General features: G+C 46.0%; 1 protein-coding gene across 5 annotated transcripts in view; it reads right to left on the bottom strand.

The window, feature by feature from the left end:
- Nucleotides 1-18939, bottom strand: part of LOC140427031 (follistatin-related protein 5-like) — an 802898-nt gene that overhangs the window by 548379 nt on the left and 235580 nt on the right. For 4 of the 5 annotated variants that reach the window (XM_072512450.1, XM_072512453.1, XM_072512451.1 and 1 more), the window contains exon 4: nt 16038-16286. The exons of the other annotated variant lie outside the window; for it this stretch is intronic. In XM_072512450.1, coding sequence (XP_072368551.1) covers nt 16038-16286 — 249 coding nt within the window. The remainder of the gene's footprint in view (nt 1-16037; nt 16287-18939) is intronic. 5 annotated transcript variants of the gene reach the window in all.

The following is an 18939-nucleotide window of genomic DNA, read 5'->3' as shown; positions in this document are numbered from 1 at the left end:
GAGTTAGATCAGCAGAGTGTCAAACTCATTTCGTAGCTTTGTTAATTGCTCAATAAATACTTTCAACTTACTTCGAAGACTGGAGTATTCTTCAACATCGTCTCCAGCAAGTAGCGACTTATGTTACTCAATTAACATAACAATAGACTTCTGATTTCCTAAGCATTTTCCCATTTAGAAAATAGACTATGCTGAAATTCCTCCTTCCAAAGGGCATAACTTCACACTGTTCCTGATTGTATTCATCTGCCCGCTCTCCTATCCTGTCCAAATCCTTCTACAGCCCCCTTGCTTCCTCAATACTACCTGTCCCTCTATAGATCAGGCACGTGGTATACTTGCCTTTATTAGCCGAGGTATTGAGTTTAAGAGCTGGGAGGTAATGCTTGAACTGTATAAAATGTTGGTGAGGCCACTGTGTGTGCAATTCTGGAATTATAAGAGGGATGTGGTAGCACTGGAAAGAGTGCAAAGGAGGTTTACCAGGATTTTCACAGTAACTTCATTGCAGTGTTAATGTAATCCTACTTATGACAATATTAAAGATTGTTAATGTGGTGATGTGCGTCAATGTAAATATATGTAGGCTAGCTAGACACTAGAGGGAGCACCGGAGACATCACTCACACACACTCAACCAATAGATCAGTTAGATAGGACATGACCAATGGACATTCACGATACACACGGAGGTGACACGACCACAGGGGGGCATTACACCAATCCAAGAATAAAGGACACCACACACATGATCTGCCTCTTTCCAGTGGAGACAGTCAGTGAGTAGAGACACAGGGTTGATTCAATGTTACACCCACCACGTGGATTGCAGCAGCTGATTAGTCAGTCTGGGTAGCTATAGTAGGATTAGCAGTAGTGTCAAACCCGAGTAATAGAAGTGTAAATAGTTTAATAAATGTGTTGAAGTTATCTCCACGTCTGAACCTTCCTTTGTCAAGTGCACCACAAGGAAGCCGCTTATGTTACACCTAGAGCATAACAAATCACGGTACCAGGACTGAACTGTTTCAATCCATATAGCCATACCTCAGCATACAGTGACAACCAGCAATACCCAGGCAAGTAGTTCGAGATCCGGGTTCCGCAGCAACTCCGGTGCCACGGAGATCTCCGCGAAAACAGGCGGGTATTCCGGCAAATGTTTGAATTCTTCCTGGTAGCAGCCGACCTCGAAGACCTGGCCGATGCTGAAAAGACAGAGCTTCTCCTCACCATCGCCGGTGCCAGAGCAGAAGAAATCTTTTAAAAATCCAAGTTCTCCAAAGGGCAAAACAGGAGCGACTTTCAGGCAGTCCTGGACAAATTCGGTAAATATTGTGAGGAAAACACACTCCAGCCAGCAAGAAAAGGTAAGAGGAGCGCCAGTACTCACCACGAGGCCGAGATCCCGGAGCAGAGAACAGTTTTGATCGGCGGCCATCTTTCTAAAGCTTGCACAGTTGCGCGAGAAGCGCACAAAACGGGAAAGTCCGTTTGCGCATGCTCGAGACGCCACGCATGCGCAATCACGAAAACGGCCATCGGTAAATGAACAGCGATCTGCGCATGCGCAATTGCTTCCGACGCGCTACGTCACATGCGTAATGACATCAGAGGCCCCGGACCACACCCATTTAAAGGGGCAACATCTCAAATCAAAGAAAAAAATCTTTTAAAGCCGTAAAACAACCTTCCTTCACTTGGGATGACAGCACAATGCCTCAAATTGAACCAGGGAATTAAATTAACCTCCGAAGAACCCTGCAACAAGCAGTTACCGATGCCCAAACCGACGATTCCGACCTTGAATACTTCGATACCGACCTTTACATTTTCTCTGGACCTCGCGAGCCCAATGCCAGCTCCGACGCAAACAGTGATGATATGGTTCTAGAACACTACGACTCGGACGAACCTTTCACCTTGGGAGGATACCCCAGTACCAAATCCGGACCGCAACTAAACGTGTTGCACATTGGCGACCCCCGTATTGAATCCGACGCAGACGCGGGTTCGTTCTTCGGATTTGAGGATCTTCAGCCCAGCAGATATGACATCCCAACTCGTGAGTGCAGGATGATGCTGCAGCCTGAAACCAAGAGACAGAGAGCGGTACAAGCCCACAGAGAGCAGCCTGCTGTCACACAGAGCGTGGTCCATGCACCGCTCAGGGTTCCCGACTCTACGAAAGAAGACACGCAAGACTCCACGCCGCAGTCCTTGCACGAACAAGAAGTGACTCCAGTATCACAAGCCTCCACAGCGAGCTCGTGGACAGACTCCACAATAGAAGAAATGCAAGACTCCAGAGCGCAGTCCTTGCGCACACAAGACGTGACTCCAGAGTCACAAGCCTCCGCAGCAAGCTTATGGACAGCCTCCACGATAGAAGCAACGCAAGACTCCGATGCGCAGTCTTTGCAGTAACAAGACCATGAGGGTCTAGCAACCTCCTCTGACCAACTAGCGGCAGACGATGCAATTCTACCATGCTCAAGTAAACAGCAAGAAGACTATGACAGTCTACCACGCTCCAGTGCACAGCAGGATGACCATGACGGTCTATCATGCTACAGTGAAGAACAAAGCGACGATGACAGTCCAAGCCCAAATGAAGGACAACAGCAAGACAATGACAGTCCATCCAGATTGTTTGCACCACCAGATGAAGACTCTGACAATTTACCCAACCCAAGTGAACAACAAGCAGCTACTGAGGCTCTACCCACGGTATGTGAGACGAGTGACGGCAGCATCCCACTTCCCATACAAGATGTGCACAGTGACAGACCCCAGCTAGTGTGTACAGAGGCACTCGATGATCACTGTGAGACCACTGATGACTCCGATGACACCATGATACTTCCACCCTCATTCGCTCAAACCTCTCCACAAGTCAATGCATTCCTGCATGTTCCGACTCCAGACGTGCAGCTTCAAAAAATCTCAGCTGACTCCAGTGAACCTGCTAAGACTTCGGGTGGGGAGCATCAACAAATCAGCATTGACTCAGTTAAAACCGACCAGACTCCAGATGGGGAGCAACCAAATGCCAATTCTGATTCACATAAGCCGGACTTTACTCCAGACAGGGAGTGCTGCAACCTCAGTGATGGCACGCTCAGAGTGACAGCAGATGCCACAACGACAGGAGATGGATCACTTAACAATTACACTGGGTCAGTAATAACAAGCAGCGGCTACAGTCCAAGAGGAATTCACCACAGCTATATCCACACAATTTTTCCACACCAGCAGTGTAGCCAATGACAGCTCATGCTGGACCAACCCAGTATTCAGGCATGCAGCAGCTAGCAGTCTATGCAGCATATTCTCAAACAGGCCAGCACTACGGATTGCCCACTAATGGAATCAAGATCGAAGGAGGACTACCGCAAGCGTAATCTGCACTACAGACTGGCTGCCTTAGTTACCCCAGGATTTGCTGCATCCCAGCCTGGCCAGATGGCATATTCTTATCAGATGCAAGGTTCTAGTTTCACACCATCACCAGGTATTTATGCGAGCAGCAATTCTGTTTCCAATTCGACAAGCTTCAACGCTTCTCAGCAGGATCACCCTTCCAGCACAGCATGTGGCCAGAACCAGTATGTACAGTCTTATCCAACTTCAACATATGGCACATCCATGACCTCGAATGATACTGTTGATGGTACCTTTTCAACGTCAACACCTTCTCAGCTACAAGATACCATCCGACAGCACCATCACAAACATCAAAAAAAGAAAGGGACTCCAAATCAGACAGCAAAGTGATTTGACCACTTCTTGGTTCCTGTGGCACAGGGACGTTGATGGCATTCATAACCAAGAGAGACATTTGACCATGATGATTGATGGTTTTTGGACTCACACAAATGATTTGGACTTACTGTTTAATCACTGTTCCCATGACTTGTATATACCTTACCTTATCTACCTGTTTTTTGTTCAATTTTCTTAAAGTGTACAGAAAATATGTAACATATAAAAAAGGGGGGATGTGGTGATGTGCATCAATGTAAATACATGAAGGCTAGCTAGACACTAGAGGGAGCACCGGAGACATCACTCACACACACTCAACCAATAGATCAGTTAGATAGGACATGACCAATGGACATTCACGATACACACGGAGGTGACATGACCACAGGGGGGCATTACACCAATCCATATATAAAGGACACCACACACATGATCTGCCTCTTTCCAGTGAAGACAGTCAGTGAGTAGAGACACAGGGTTAATTCAATGTTACACCCACCACGTGGATTGCAGCAGCTGGTTAGTCAGTCTGGGTAGCTATAGAAGGATTAGCAGTAGTGCCGAACCCGAGTAATAGAAGTATAAATAGTTTAATAAATGTGTTGAAGTTATCTCCACGTCTGAACCTTCCTTTGTCAAGTGCACCACAAGGAAGCCGCTTATGTTACGCCTACAACATAACAAATCAATGAACACTATTATTATGTTGCCTGGGCCTGAGAGTTTTAGCTATGAAGAGAGATCGGATAGATGCGTCTTGTTTTCCTTGGAGCAGAGGAGACTGAGGGGGGACATGATTAAAATGCATAAAATTATGAGAGGCATAGATAAAATAGACACCAAGAAACGTTTCCCCTTAGTGAAGGCCTCAATGACCAGGGGGCATAGATTTAAGTTAAGGGGCCGGAAGTTTAAAGGGGGTGTGTGGAAAACCTTTTTGACTCAGAGGGTGGTGGGAGTCTGGAACTCAAAGCCTGAAAGGGTTGTGGAGACAGATTCTCTACAGTGCAGAAGAAGGCTATTCAGCCCATCAGTTCTGCACCAAATCTCTGATAGAGCACCCTACCTAGGCCCACACACCCGCCCTATCCCCATAATCCCACCTAATCTTTGGGACACTAAGGGCAATTGATCATGGCCAACCCACCTAACCTGCACATCTTTTGATTGTGGGAGGAAACCAGAGCTCCCGAAGTAAACCCATGAAGACAGGGGGGGGTATGTACAATCTCCACACAGACAATCACCCAAAGTCGGAATCGAACCCAGCTCTCTGGGTACACTGTGAGGCAGCAATGCTAACCACTGTGCCACCGTGGCGCCCCCATTCCTTTGCATTCCTGACTCAATGTCACTTTCATCTGGCCTTCTTGCAGATCGGATTGCCTAGTGTGCAAAATGCATACCATCAACCTCCCCTGTCCCGGCTGAGGTTAGGTTCCCCATTTGAAATGCAGGACAAAGATCGGATTTCCCCCTGCATACCATTTTCATCTGATGATGTGGGGTTTTGGAAACCCATTAAAAGCATGTTAGATTTGAGAGTTTATTGAGTTGGCAACATTCTGAAAGGCAAGTGTAAAATGTCTTGACATCTTCAAGTGTCACGATGATATGCTATAATGTAAAGTAGATTTGTTTAATACAGTGATTCATCAAAGGGATCTGATCTGCAGAGATGAGTTGACCCTCATATTAACCATCATTGCATAACGGTTCACATGCATCACAGTATTTATCAATGGAGAAAATACCATAATGGGTTAAAAATGCAATGAAATTCCCTCTGTCCTCATAACATTGTCCTCTGGTATAATTGTACTGGTGGACTTGGCTGCTTTCAAAAAATCCTCGCTTCTGAAGTAGAAATAATGGTCTCCACTTGCTCCCCCTTCATTAATTGATTCTGATTCGAAACGGAAATGGATATCTTTTCTGCCAGTGGAGCTGGAAACATTTGTTTTGCTAGGTGTTCCATTCTGAATGCTTGGCTGGATTTCAAAGCTTCAACTCAAGAGGAAGTCTTATTGACCCAAGAACTATTAAAAATTTACCAGTCGAAAATAACAGAAAATGTCTTTGATGTGGTTTCTTGTTTGTTTGCAAGCCTAATTGGCACCTAAAGGAGTGTAATTGTTTTACTTTGGTTTTTTTTTAGTCCTGTGTCAGTGATAGTTAGGATTCAGGGTTTTCTTAGATTATTTAAAGTTTCAATGTTTTTCCAAAGAAATTAAAATAATTCGCATTGCTATTGCATGGCTCCTGAGAACTGCACATTTTGCATACTGGGTGACATAGAGGTGGCATGGATTGGCATGGATGGATGCGAGGCGGTATGGGAATGTGAGGTGGTATGGGAATGTGAGGTGGTATGGGAATGTGAGGTGGGATTGGAAATATGAGGTGGCATGGGCATATGTGAGGCGACATGCAGTGACATGGGAATTATGAGGGGGCATATGGTGTCATGGGGGTGGGTAGGGTATGAGCAAATGAGGAGTTAGGTTTAGGGGGCCTTTAAACAATTTTGTGAGCTGGACTGTTGTTTTAGAGAACCGAGTCTGGCCTTTGAACCAGCCTGCCTCTGCATCCACACTCCTTACACACTTCATGGTAACTCACAAAATGCATTGACCCGATCCCGATGTGAAAAGATGAAAATCTTCCATAAAGCCACAAATGGGCGGGTGCTCAATTTGCAAACCTCAAAGGTCTGCAGGTCGGGTATTCCTGAGCCCAGATGAAAATTCAGTCCAGCGTCAATGCTGATTAGGATTCAGGGATTTCTTAGATTGTTAAAAGTTTTAATGTTTTTCCAAAGAAATTAAAATAATTCCCTTTGCTACTGCATGGTATCGGTATGGAGAAAGAAGACAAAAAGATTGGCAAATTATATGGCGCAAGCCAGTAATGCGTCTATCAGTTTGGATTACGTGCTAAAATAATCAGGAAAAATAAACAAGTGGTGATATTGAAGGATTTCACCCCTGAACTGCAGTGTTGCAATTCCTAACAGCCAATCGGGGGAAGTTCCTGACAAAAAGATCTTACATTTTCAGTTGCGGTTTCGGCAGTGTGTTTCCACAGCTGTTAATATCCACAGCCACTCCTTCATCTCTACTCTAATGTCATTGTTCACAGTAAAATCTCTCATAACATGGTCATTCCCCCATGCAGCTTCATGTCCAAGGGGCATAGAATTATGGTTATCTGGCTAACGAGTGGTTTAACCCATTGTCAGAATGGATCATATCACACTAAGCACCATCAAACGGTGTTCTGCTTGCCAGGACTCCTCACTATTTCTATCTCCAAACTATCTTTCCCTCCAAAATCCTTGGACTGGATTCTCCGAGCCTCCGCGCCGAAATCGCGATTGGCGCGGGGGCGGAGAATGGGCTTCAACAACGAAATGCGGTCCGACACTGCTCCTTGCCGTGAATCGCGCGCGCGTGGTTTACATGGCGCGGGTAGGGGGCCAATGACAGAGGCCCCCCACGCGATTCACTGAGGGTAACTGGCCGAGTTCCCGATGGCGTGGTTTTAACCATGCTTTGCGTGTCGGGAATGGTCGGTGGCGTGTAGCCAGTTAAAATGGCTAACTCCCGATTTAGAATGGCTAACTCCCGATTTAAAATGGCGAACGGCAAAGGCTGATGGGAAAGTCAGCCAACAGGACACAAACAAGCAGCTGAGTGTTGAGTGTGTATTTACCTCTGGAAAGGCCAGACAAGATCGATACCGGCAACCATCAGCATAACAAAACACCAGCCATCTGCATATTAATGAGCAATCCCCGGGAACAATGAGCAACATTTATATACATAAAGCCAACCCAGACTCGTCGGCGCCAGCAGAAGCCTACACAAAGGGAGGTGAACGACCACCACAAGACCGCCCATTGATCAAGGAATCGCTCCAGCATTGGAGAAAATTGAACCAAGTGATTGGGACAAAGTCCAATCACTTGGAACCAGGTACAGGTCCGCCCCGAAAGGCAGGAAGCCCCTGGGGACTATAAGAATAGAGTCCAAGTTCAAATCGTTCTGCTTGACCGGGTCACTCAGCAACGTGAACCAACCCTTGACAGTGACCGGTCCAGCCATCGCTGAAATAGAGTAAGTCTTACTTCAACGCTCGCTACAAGATAGGCGCTCCTAGCTACCAATCTGTACCAACTTCGAATCCCGCAGGCTCAGAACCCGAACAAAAGGCTATTTGTTTCCCTGACCTGCTGGGCCAGTTCCGAGTAAAGTATTGGCCTGTTAGCCGTAGAAGTAGCTTAGACGTAGAATTTATGCATGAGTAGTGATTACTGTGTATAATAAATGTGCTTTGATTTAAATCTTACTAAGCGGTGTATTGGATTATTGATCATTACTCGGACTTGAACCACCTGGCGGTATCAGAAAGATACCTGGCGACTCAAGAGCAAATAAAACAGAGCAATTAAACTAAGGCAAAAGTTAGCAACAGGCAGTTGCGGGCTCAATCTGCGGCCGCCCTGGTGGGGGGCAGGAGGAACCTTCACCGGGGGGGGGGGGCTTCATGGACAGCCAGGGGGGCGATCGGGTGGCACTGATCCGCGGGCACGTGCAATCTCGGGTGGCCTACATTTTTGGTTCCGCTCCACTGTGCGAGTCCGCCGTGTCCCATGGGGCCGCCGCCACAGGCTGCCGCCGTGCGCATGTGCGGACATTGGACCGGAGGTACAGGGCTGCGTATCCGCAGCCAGAGCCAGGCAGGTAGGAGAATGGCTGATAAGTCCGCGTTTTCACGCTGGCATGGGGACATAGCCCCATTATTGGAGAATCCCACCCCTTTACTTTATTGTTGCCTCCCAAATTAGTGGCCATCATTCCTATCACTCCATTTGTATTTCCCCAATCAGGTTTGTGCCTTTTTCACAATGGTGAAAAGATCCTAATCAAAGTCTCAAATGATGACCTTTGAGCCTATTTAAATCGCTGGCTTTTAAAGCAGGCCAACGAAGGCCAGCAGCACTGTTCAATTCCCGTACCAGCCTCCCCGAACAGGCGCCGGAATGTGGCGACTAGGGGCTTTTCACAGTAACTTCATTGAAGCCTACTTGTGACAATAAGCGATTTTCATTTCATCTCATTTCATTTCATCCTTGACTTTGATCTAATGGTTTGAAATACCACCTGATGTCTTTCCATGGAATTTCAGCATTTTCAACATCCAATTCTGATAGTTCTCGTCAATTGACTATCTTCCTTCTCAAGAACATAGAACATTACAGCGCAGTACAGGCCCTTCGGCCTTCACGGTTGCGCCGACCTGTGAAACCATCGATGTTGTGCCAACATGTGAAACAACTCGAAAGCCCATCTACACTATTCCCTTATCGTCCATATGCCGATCCAATGACCATTTGAATGCCCTTAATGTTGGCGAGTCCACTACTGTTGCAGGCAGGGCATTCCACGCCCTTACTACTCTCTGAGTAAAGAACTTACCTCTGACATCTGTCCTATTTCTATCTCCCTTCAATTTAAAGCTGTGTCCCCTCGTGCTAGACATCACCAACCGAGGAAAAAGGCTTTCACTGTCCACCCTATCCAATCCTCTGATCATCTTGTATGCCTCAATTAAGTCACCTCTTAACATTCTTCTCTCTAACGAAAACAGCCTCAAGTCCCTCAGCCTTCCCTCATAAGATCTTCCCTCCATACCAGGCAACATTCTGGTAAATCTCCTCTGCACCCTTTCCAATGCTTCCACAGCCTTCCTATAATGCGGCGACCAGAATTGCACGCAATACTCCAAATGCGGCCACACTAGAGTTTTGTACAGCTGCAACATGACCTCATGGCTCCGAAACTCAATCCCTCTACCAATAAAAGCTAACACACCGTATGCCTTCTTAACAACCCTCTCAACCTGGGTGGCAACTTTCAAGGATCTATGTACATGAACACCGAGATCTCTCTGCTCATCCACACTACCAAGAATCTTACCATTAGCCCAGTACTCTGTCTTCCTGTTATTCCTTCCAAAATGAATTACCTCACACTTTTCTGCATTAAACTCCATTTGCCACCTCTCAGCCCAGCTCTGCAGCTGATCTATGTCTCTCTGTAACCTGTAACATCCTTCCGCACTGTCCACAACTCCACCGACTTTAGTGTCATCTGCAAATTTACTCACCCATCCTTCTACGCCCTCCTCCAGGTCATTTATAAAAATGATAAACAGCAGTGGCCCCAAAACAGATCCTTGTGGTACACCACTAGTAACTGGACTCCAGGCTGAACATTTCCCATCAACAACCCCCTTTGTCTTCTTCCAGCTAGCCAATTTCTGATCCAAACTGCTAAATCACGCTGAATCCCATGCCTCCGTACTTTCTGCAATCGCCTACCGTGGGGAACCTTATCAAATGCTTTACTGAAATCCACATACACCACATCAACTGCTTTACTTTCATCCACCTATTTGGTCACCTTCTCAAAGAACTCATTAAGGTTTGTGAGGTACGATCTACCCTTCACAAAACCGTGTTGACTACCTCTAATCAAATTATTCCTTTCCAGATGATTATACATCCTATCTTTTATAAACCTTTCCAAGACTTTGCCCACAACAGAAGTAAGGCTCACTGGTCTATAGTTACTGGGGTTGTCTCTACTCCCCTTCTTCAACAAGGGGACAACATTTGCTATCCTCCAGTCTTCTGGCACTATTCCTGTAGACAAAGATGACTCAAAGATCAAAGCCAAAGGCGCTGCAATCTCCTCCCTAGCTTCCCAGAGAATCCTAGGATAAATCCCATCCGGCCCAGGAGACTTATCTATTTTCACACTTTCCAGAATTGCTAACACCTCCTCCTTATGAACCTCAAGCCCTTCTAGTCTAGTAGCCTGTATCTCAGTATTCTCCTCGACAACATTGTCCTTTTCCTGTGTGAATACTGATGAAAAATATTCATTTAGCACCTCTCCCATCTCCTTGGACTCCACGCACAACTTCCCACTACTGTCCTTGACTGGCCCTACGCTTACCCTAGTCATTCTTTTATTCCTGACATATCCACAGAAAGCTTTAGGGTTATCCTTGATCCTACCTGCCAAAGCCTTCTCATGTCCCCTCCTAGCTCTTCTTAGCTCTCTCTTTAGGTCCTCCCTAGCTAACTTGTAACTCTCGAGCGCCCTAACTGAACCTTCACATCTCATCTTTACATAAGCCTCCTTCTTCCTCTTGACAAGTGTTTCAACTGCTTTAGTAAACCACGGTTCCCTCGCTCGACCACTTCCTCCCTGCCTGACAGGTACATACTTATCAAGGGCATGCAGTAGCTGTTCCTTGAACAAGCTCCGCATTTCCATTGTACCCATCCCCTGCAGTTTTCCTCTCCATCTGATGCATCCTAAGTCTTGCCTCATCGCATCATAATTGCCTTTCCCCCAGATATAACTCTTGCCCTGCGGTATATACCTATCCCTTTCCATCACTAAAGTAAACGTAATCGAATTGTGGTAATCGAAGGAAGATGGTTTCATTGATTCTGCATCTCAAGGGGTTTTCTTTACAGGCAATTTGTTTTCAGATATAGTTGCCCTGGACACTTTTTCAACCCTCTGATCTACAAGGTGTCAAACAGATGCCTGTTAACTTTTTTTAATCTAATTCGACGAGCACAAAAACTAGAGTGCCTACAGAATTACAAGTTGGGTTTCTTAATTCAGTATCTTTTAAAAGATTCATGTATGATATGGAGGCAATAGTTGACTTACATAAGCACAATATTACAATGTGTGCACTTCAGTGTCTTTGTAAGAGAAGGGAGGCTTAGCTCATAACAAATTAAATTCAAGAGTCAGTTTGCAGTTTGGGGACCTTGCGACTAACAGTTTTGCATATGTTACGACCAGGTGAGAAAGGGTAAACTGGCTCCCCTATATTTACCCCATCAGCTGGCCACAGCAAACATTTCATTTTCTTTTTCACGAGGATGTGCAATTTCTAGATCAGAAAGTATTCAATTATTTATGCTGTGAGCAATAAGGAGACAATTAAAGAAAGTTTTCTTGAGTCAAAGAAAGACTTGTTTGTTTCCCACCTTCACAATGTAATGAGGCCTTGCATTGTGCACTATCTCAGTTCAAATGGCAAAATTTCCAGTCAGTTGAAATATGAAAATCATGGCCCATAACTTCCTCACCCCACAGTGTCAGATTTGGGGGGTGGGATTCTCTGAGCCTCCGCACCGAAATCGCGATTGGCGCGGGGCGGAGAATGGGCGTCAAACCCGAGATCGGGTCCGACGCCGCTCCCGCGATTCTCCAGTCCCACCTGGCCGAGTTCCCGATGGCGTGGTTCTCTCATGGTTCCACCCGTCGACAACTCGGCTTGGCGGCAGCGGACTCAGTGCGCAACCGCCCTGGTAGGGGGGGGTGGGTGGATCATTCACAGGCGGGGCCGCCAGGACGGCCAGGCTACCGATCCACGGACACGCGCGATCAGGGGGGACCTATCTTTTCAGTGCCGGTCTGCAGTGTGGGTCGGCCATGTCATGCGGGGCGGCCGCCGAAGGCCACCGCCATGCGCACGGGCGGTCCCCCCGACCGGATGCGCAGGGCCCCGTATCAGCAACCGAAGCTGCGAGGACTACTCCGGAGCCCTGCTAGCCCCCTGCAAATTGGAGAATCGCCCTCGACTTTTTCCAGAGTTTTGTCGTGGATGTGGGGGTCATAGCCCCGTTATTGGAGAATCAGGGGCGAGATTCTCTGACCCCCCGCAGGGTCGGAGAATCGCCGGGGGCTGGCGTGAATCCCGCCCCCGCCGGTTGCCGAATTCTCCGGCACCGAATATTCGGCGGGGGCGGGAATCGTGCCGCGCCGGTTGGCGGGCCCCTCCCCGCGATTCTCCGGCCCGGATGGGCCGAAGTCCCGCTGCTAAAATGCCTGTTCCATCAGCGTAGATTAAACCACCTACCTTACCGGTGGGACAAGGCGGCGCAGGCGGGCTCCGGGGTCCTGGGGGGGCACGGGGCGATCTGGCCCCGGGGGGTGCCCCCACAGTGGCCTGGCCCATGATCGGGGCCCACCGATCCGTGGGCGGGCCTGTGCCGTGGGGGCACTCTTTTTCTTCCGCCTTCGCCACAGTCTCCACCATGGCGGAGGCGGAAGAGACTCCCTCCACTGCGCATGCGCGGGAATGCCGTGAGCGGCCGCTAACGCTCCCGCGCATGCGCCGCCTGGAGATGACATTTCCGCGCCAGCTGGCGGGGCACCAAAGGCCTTTTCCGCCAGCTGGCGGGGCGGAAATTAGTCCGGCGGGGGCCTAGTCCCTTGAGGTTGGGGCTCGGCCCCTCAAGATGCGGAGCATTCCGCACTTTTGGGGCGGCGCGATGCCCGACTGATTTGCGCCGTTTTGGGTGCCATTCGACGGACATCGCGCCGATACCAGAGAATTTCGCCCCAGGTGTTCAAAAGATGCACTGAGGAACCCCTTTTGGATGTTCCCAGGTAAAGATTTACCTGCAAATTTTCCAGAAGCACTAATTTCCCCTGGACAATGGGCTGCGCTGGTAACCATCTGACAAAGCGATTGAAATCGCTAACTTTGGATGGTTCTGCAGTGATACTCTAATGTTAGTCTGACAAAGTTAAAAGAGATAAAAACCTTCGAACTTCAGAGTCACAATTTTAAACACCCAGACCCAGACCCACATAGGACACCCCATACTCCTGACCCCCCAGGGGACTCTCCATATCCCTACCACCTGTACAGGATTTCTCATCCCACCCTCAACCTGCAACCCCCCTCCCCCTCCTGAGCCGACCACACCCCGACACAGTGATGTGCAATGTTTTACATGAAAACATAAGAGGCTGTTTAGCACAGGGCTAAATCACTGGCTTTGAAAGCAGACCAAGGCAGGCCAGCAGCACGGTTCAATTCCCGTACCAGCCTCCCCGAACAGGCGCCGGAATGTGGCGACTAGGGGTTTTTCACAGTAACTTCATTGAAGCCCACTTGTGACAATAAGCGATTTTCATTTCATTTCATTTTTCAAAAGATTCATTCTGGCTAACGCTGAAAATTTCCTGGGGTTTGGCTTGTGAGAACGTCCATTCCTGTTGCTTCAACATCATAACTAAAAAATGTACCTCACCATTCGTGCAACGTTATTTGGGAGCCACCATGATAGCAGCATTGCCACATAAAAGACTAATGGTCAACTGCATATCATGACAACATCTTCCATATTCCACTGCCCAAACTCTGATAATGTATTGTAACACAGATAAATACAGAAGATGTCATATCATGTTTGACATAGTATTTATTCATCTAGCAGACCCAACATTACCAAGAAGATACATCATTATGACTCACTCACAACTGTGCCTTTCAGCATTAATTGGATGAGATAACGGATTCAACAACATGTCGAATGGGAGAAAGACATGCCATCTGTTGGCACTTCTGCTGATTCAATTGCTGGATGCTTACAGCATTTACTGTTGTGTTTCACATTCCCAACATTTTTTATGTGCATTTGACTGAGCTATGACAGCTCGACAGAGAACCATAACTTTACGAGAAAAGGGTTCAGGTTTGAATTATTTTGGTGCAGTACTGTTTAATTATAGTTTCTGCTTTTATTAAATCTAGTACTTTTGTTTTGGTCCTTTACAGCTTTCAAAAATTGCGAGATCAAATTGAGATGGCATTAATGCAGTTCCAGCAGCCAATGTATTTTGCTTTTGGTGAAGCTTTAATTGTTTTGCATTCCGAAAATAAACCCTGAAGGTGATTGAATGCTTCACATTTTGGCTTAAAGAACGAGTAAACAATGAGAGTTTATTCTCCCTGTCAACAATCAAAGTTCCAGTCCACATCACTTTTGAATGGTCTCAACCTAGTTAAGTATGGGTGCAGGTTCACAGAACAAAATTGGAAGGTGAAAAAAATAATTGAACAGTGCGTAATGGCAAAGACTACAGGAGGGAGATAAATCACTTGGTTGCATGGTGTGCCAAAAACAACCTCTCTCTAAATGTCGGAAAGCCCAAGGAACTGATCATCGACTTCAGGAAGCGAAGCACGGCACACACTCCTGTCTGCATCAATGGCTCCTGAGTGGAGATGGTCGATAGCTTTAAGTTCCTGGGGGTCACCATCACCAAGAGTCTGTCCTGGTCCACTCACGTTGATGCAACAGTCAAGGAAGCCCAACAACTCTCTACTTCCTATGGAAGCTAAAGAAATTTGGCATGTCTGCATCTACTCTCACAAACTTCTACAGATGTTCGATAGAGAGCATCCTATCCGGCTGCATCACAGCCTGGTATGGCAACTGCTCGGTCCAAGATCGCAAGAAACTGCAGAATGTGGTGAACTCAGCCCAACACATGCTTGCCACCCCCACATTGATTCTGTATACACCTTCCGCTGCCTCAAGAAGGCAGACAGCATATCAGAGACCCCTCCCACCCAGGCACTGCCTTCTTCCAGACCCTTCCATCAGGCAGAAGGTACAGAAGTCTGAAGACCCCCACATCCAGACATAGGAACAACATCTTCCCCACAACTTCAAGACTCCTCAACGACCCCCCCCTCGGATTGATCTGTTCCCTGCAAGAACACTATTCACGACGCCCTTTGCTGCTCTTGCTCATGTATTTGCTTTGTTTGGCCCCTTGTTCCACACTGTAACCAATCACTGTTTGTCGATGTACCATTTGTCAATGTTCTCTGTTGATTATACTTTTTGTTTACTATGTACGTACTGTACGTTCCCTCGGCCGTGGAAAAATATTTTTCACTGTACTTGGTACATATGACAATAAATCAAATCAAATCAAATCAAATCAAGAATATCACAAAGGTATCATCAATCACATAGGAATCTAGCGCTTTCATTCAAAAACTGATAAAATGATTTTTACCACTGATGTTAAATCTAATGTATACAATATGATAAACTCTCACATATCCAATACCAACCTTTGTTAATACAAACTTATGGAAGCTATCTACTTCAAGCATCTTTTTCATTTGTGGGAAGCCCTTGGCATAGTCTTGAATTGTTTTACTATAAGCAAAACAAGGATATAATCTGAGAAAATATCACTGCAAAAATGCTGCTGGACTATTTATGATCACCTGTGGCTTAATGATCTCTTGATCTGGTTCCTAGGGCAGGTTACATCTGCTTTTGGGACTGAACACACGGAAACACTGAACAATGACGATCCATCGTTAGGCTTCATGCGTGCTGCTATACCATGGCTTACCTTGGAAGAAGCACTCTTTATTGTCTGCAATGTGGATTCTCCTTCTCTGTTGGCAGGCAGCACGATGCAGTTCGCAGTGATTCTCATAAAACTTCCCATCGGAGCCACAAACTGGTATATAATTGGGTTTGCATTGCTGTATGCACACGCACTCCGGCAGCTGAGTGTCTTTACCGATGATACACTGTTGCCCACGGCCACAGAAGTTCTTTTCACAAGCTCCATAAAGACCATCCTGGCCCAAGTGCACTATAGAAAGAAAAGAAAATGTAACGTTTAATCTCCATGCAGAGAGCTTCAAACGCTCTTATCGATCTGCAAAAGTACCCGTGTTTGATAGAGACTTTTCATTGAGAACATGCAACTTTGTTTGTTACAAGATGCTACACCAATACTGAAGATTAAGCTTCAATAAGTTTAAAATTATTGTATGGATTAATCAATTTTTCTTTCAGATTAAGTATAAATGTAAGCCGTGATTTAGTGATAGCAATCTTGCCTGACTCAGGAGATTGTGGCTTCAAACCCGACACAAGGAAACATGAGTACACAATCCAGGCTGACGTCTGAGTGCAGTCCTGTCTTTTGGATGAGACATTAAACCAAGGTCTCATTCTGCCCTCTCAGCTGGTTGTAAAAGATCCCATGGCGCTATTTTGAAAATGTGCAGGAGAGTTGTGTCCGAGCTAATACTTAGCTCTCAAGCACCAGCTTTACCTGGTCGTCATTTTATTGTTGTGAGTCCTTACTGTGTTCAGGTTAGCTGCTGTATTCCCCAGCTTACTACTAAAGTCACTATACTGTAAAACAATTTGGTGAAAATAGCCCCATCAATGCATGAAATCCAAAACCCCAAATGTCAGCTTATCCACGTGACATTTCTAATTTTTGCACAAGCCACCTTTGATACTTTTGAGCAAGATTGGTGATCAATTACCAAACTAGGGCAAACTATTTGCTGTGAACCACTTCTTATACGTAATTCATAGAATCATAGAATCCATACAGTGCAGAAGGCGGCCATTTGGCCCATCGAGTTTGCACCAGCCCTTGGAAAGAGCACTCTACTTAAGCCAAACAAGATAATGCTAGAAACTCTCAACAGGTCTGGCAGCATCTGTAAGGAGAGAAAAGAGCTAATGTTTTGAGTCCAGATGATAGGTTTCAGATTCCAGCATCCGCCGTAATTTGCTTTTACCCTACTTAAGCCCACGGCTCCACCCGATCTCCATAACCCAGTAACCTCACCTAACCTTTTGGGCATTAAGGGGCAATTTAGCACAGCCAATCCACCTAACCTACACATCTTTGGATAATGGGAGGAAACCGGAGCACCCGGAGGAAACCCACGCAGACACAGGGAGAGTGTGCAAACTCCACACATACAGTCACCCTAGTCTGGAATTTAAACCGGGTCCCTGGAGCTGTGAGGCAGCAATGCCCTGGAGCTGTGAGGCAGCAATGCTAACCACTGTGCCAGAAGAACCGCCCTCCGCCACCCTGCCCATGGAGGTGGGCATTACATACTACAGCAGTAATGATCGATGTTCATAACTATTCAGCAGAACTGCAAAAAGTCAGCGATGCAACAATACTCTATTGACTGAATTACCCAAGGAATTGTTGAGTTTCTTATTAGGTTGCACAGAAAGCAAATGAATAGAATTGAAAACTATAATCAACACAGTTAATCAAACATAAGGATGCGTCTTGAAGCATTTGATAGCAAGCCTTGTTATTATTCACTGATGAAGCTCCATTTAAAATATTAATTGGGCATGCTATCTTCAAAAGAACATTGACGTACTGGAAATAGGTTAAAAGACAAAGGACAAGGGTGCTGCCAGAACTAGTTTTCAAATTTCAAGGGCAGTTTCAGAAAATTCAATTTGTTTTCATTGCAGATGATAAATTGAAAGGGTTGGGGCAGGGGGAAGGAGGATGATGAAGGTAGAGATAATGTAAACGTAATGTAGCACATAACGTGAAAATATAGGCTTAAAATTAACAAGCCTGAAATGAGGCTAATTAAAAGAATTTCCACTCCACAGAGTAATGAATAAATAGGAGAAATTGCCATCAAAAGCAGTTAATGACACGTCCCTCTTAAAACGAGCTAAACTAATAGCTGGTGGAGAATGGGCTTACATGTTTTGGAAATAAGCATTGACTAAAATGATGGAACACTCAATGGAACATAATGGTTCATGAGTGGGGTTGGGGAATGGAATGGAGTAGTTGAATATTGAGGGCAGCAGGTGACAATTACTTAATGAGAAATGAGATAGGATAAATTTGCTTGATTATCTTTGGAAAACAAGGAGTGCTATTCTGAATTTTACCATAAGAGGCTAAATAAATAGGATAGAATCCATAAAAAGGAAAACTTGTTGTGGCCTGGAGGTTGAAAGGTAATAATAATAATCTTTATTGTCACAGGTAGGCTTACATTAACAATGCAATAAGTTACTGTGAAAAGCCCCTAGTCGCCACACTCCGGCGCTTGTTTGGGTACACATTCAACAAAGCATTAGGTCTTTTAACTAAAAAGACGAGAAAAAAAATCCTCAACATTGTGTGATGCTGAGCTTGGAGGACTATTTATCAGAAATCTCTGGCAAGGTGGCAGATTGAACAGCGTACATTGTAATGTTCTGATAACTCACTAAATTGTCTTCGGGTGTCCATGAGGAATTCCAAAACGGTTTTCTCTTTATTTCAAACAGTTCACGCAGATTCTAAGAAAACTGCCTTTTAAAGCCATGAGGGTTGATATGAGACAGTCAATTTGGATAACAATGCCAAGAGGAAAGCACCAAATAAATGAAATGTTTTATGCATGTAAAGGTGAGAATGCAAATTGAACGGAATCAAGTCGAAGTATGGTAAATTATCTAATTCC

Source organism: Scyliorhinus torazame, chromosome 7 (genome assembly GCF_047496885.1).
Source record: "Scyliorhinus torazame isolate Kashiwa2021f chromosome 7, sScyTor2.1, whole genome shotgun sequence".
Classification (NCBI taxonomy): domain Eukaryota; kingdom Metazoa; phylum Chordata; class Chondrichthyes; order Carcharhiniformes; family Scyliorhinidae; genus Scyliorhinus; species Scyliorhinus torazame.
Note: the sequence above shows the minus strand (reverse complement) of the source record. Positions and strands in the feature narration are given on the sequence as shown.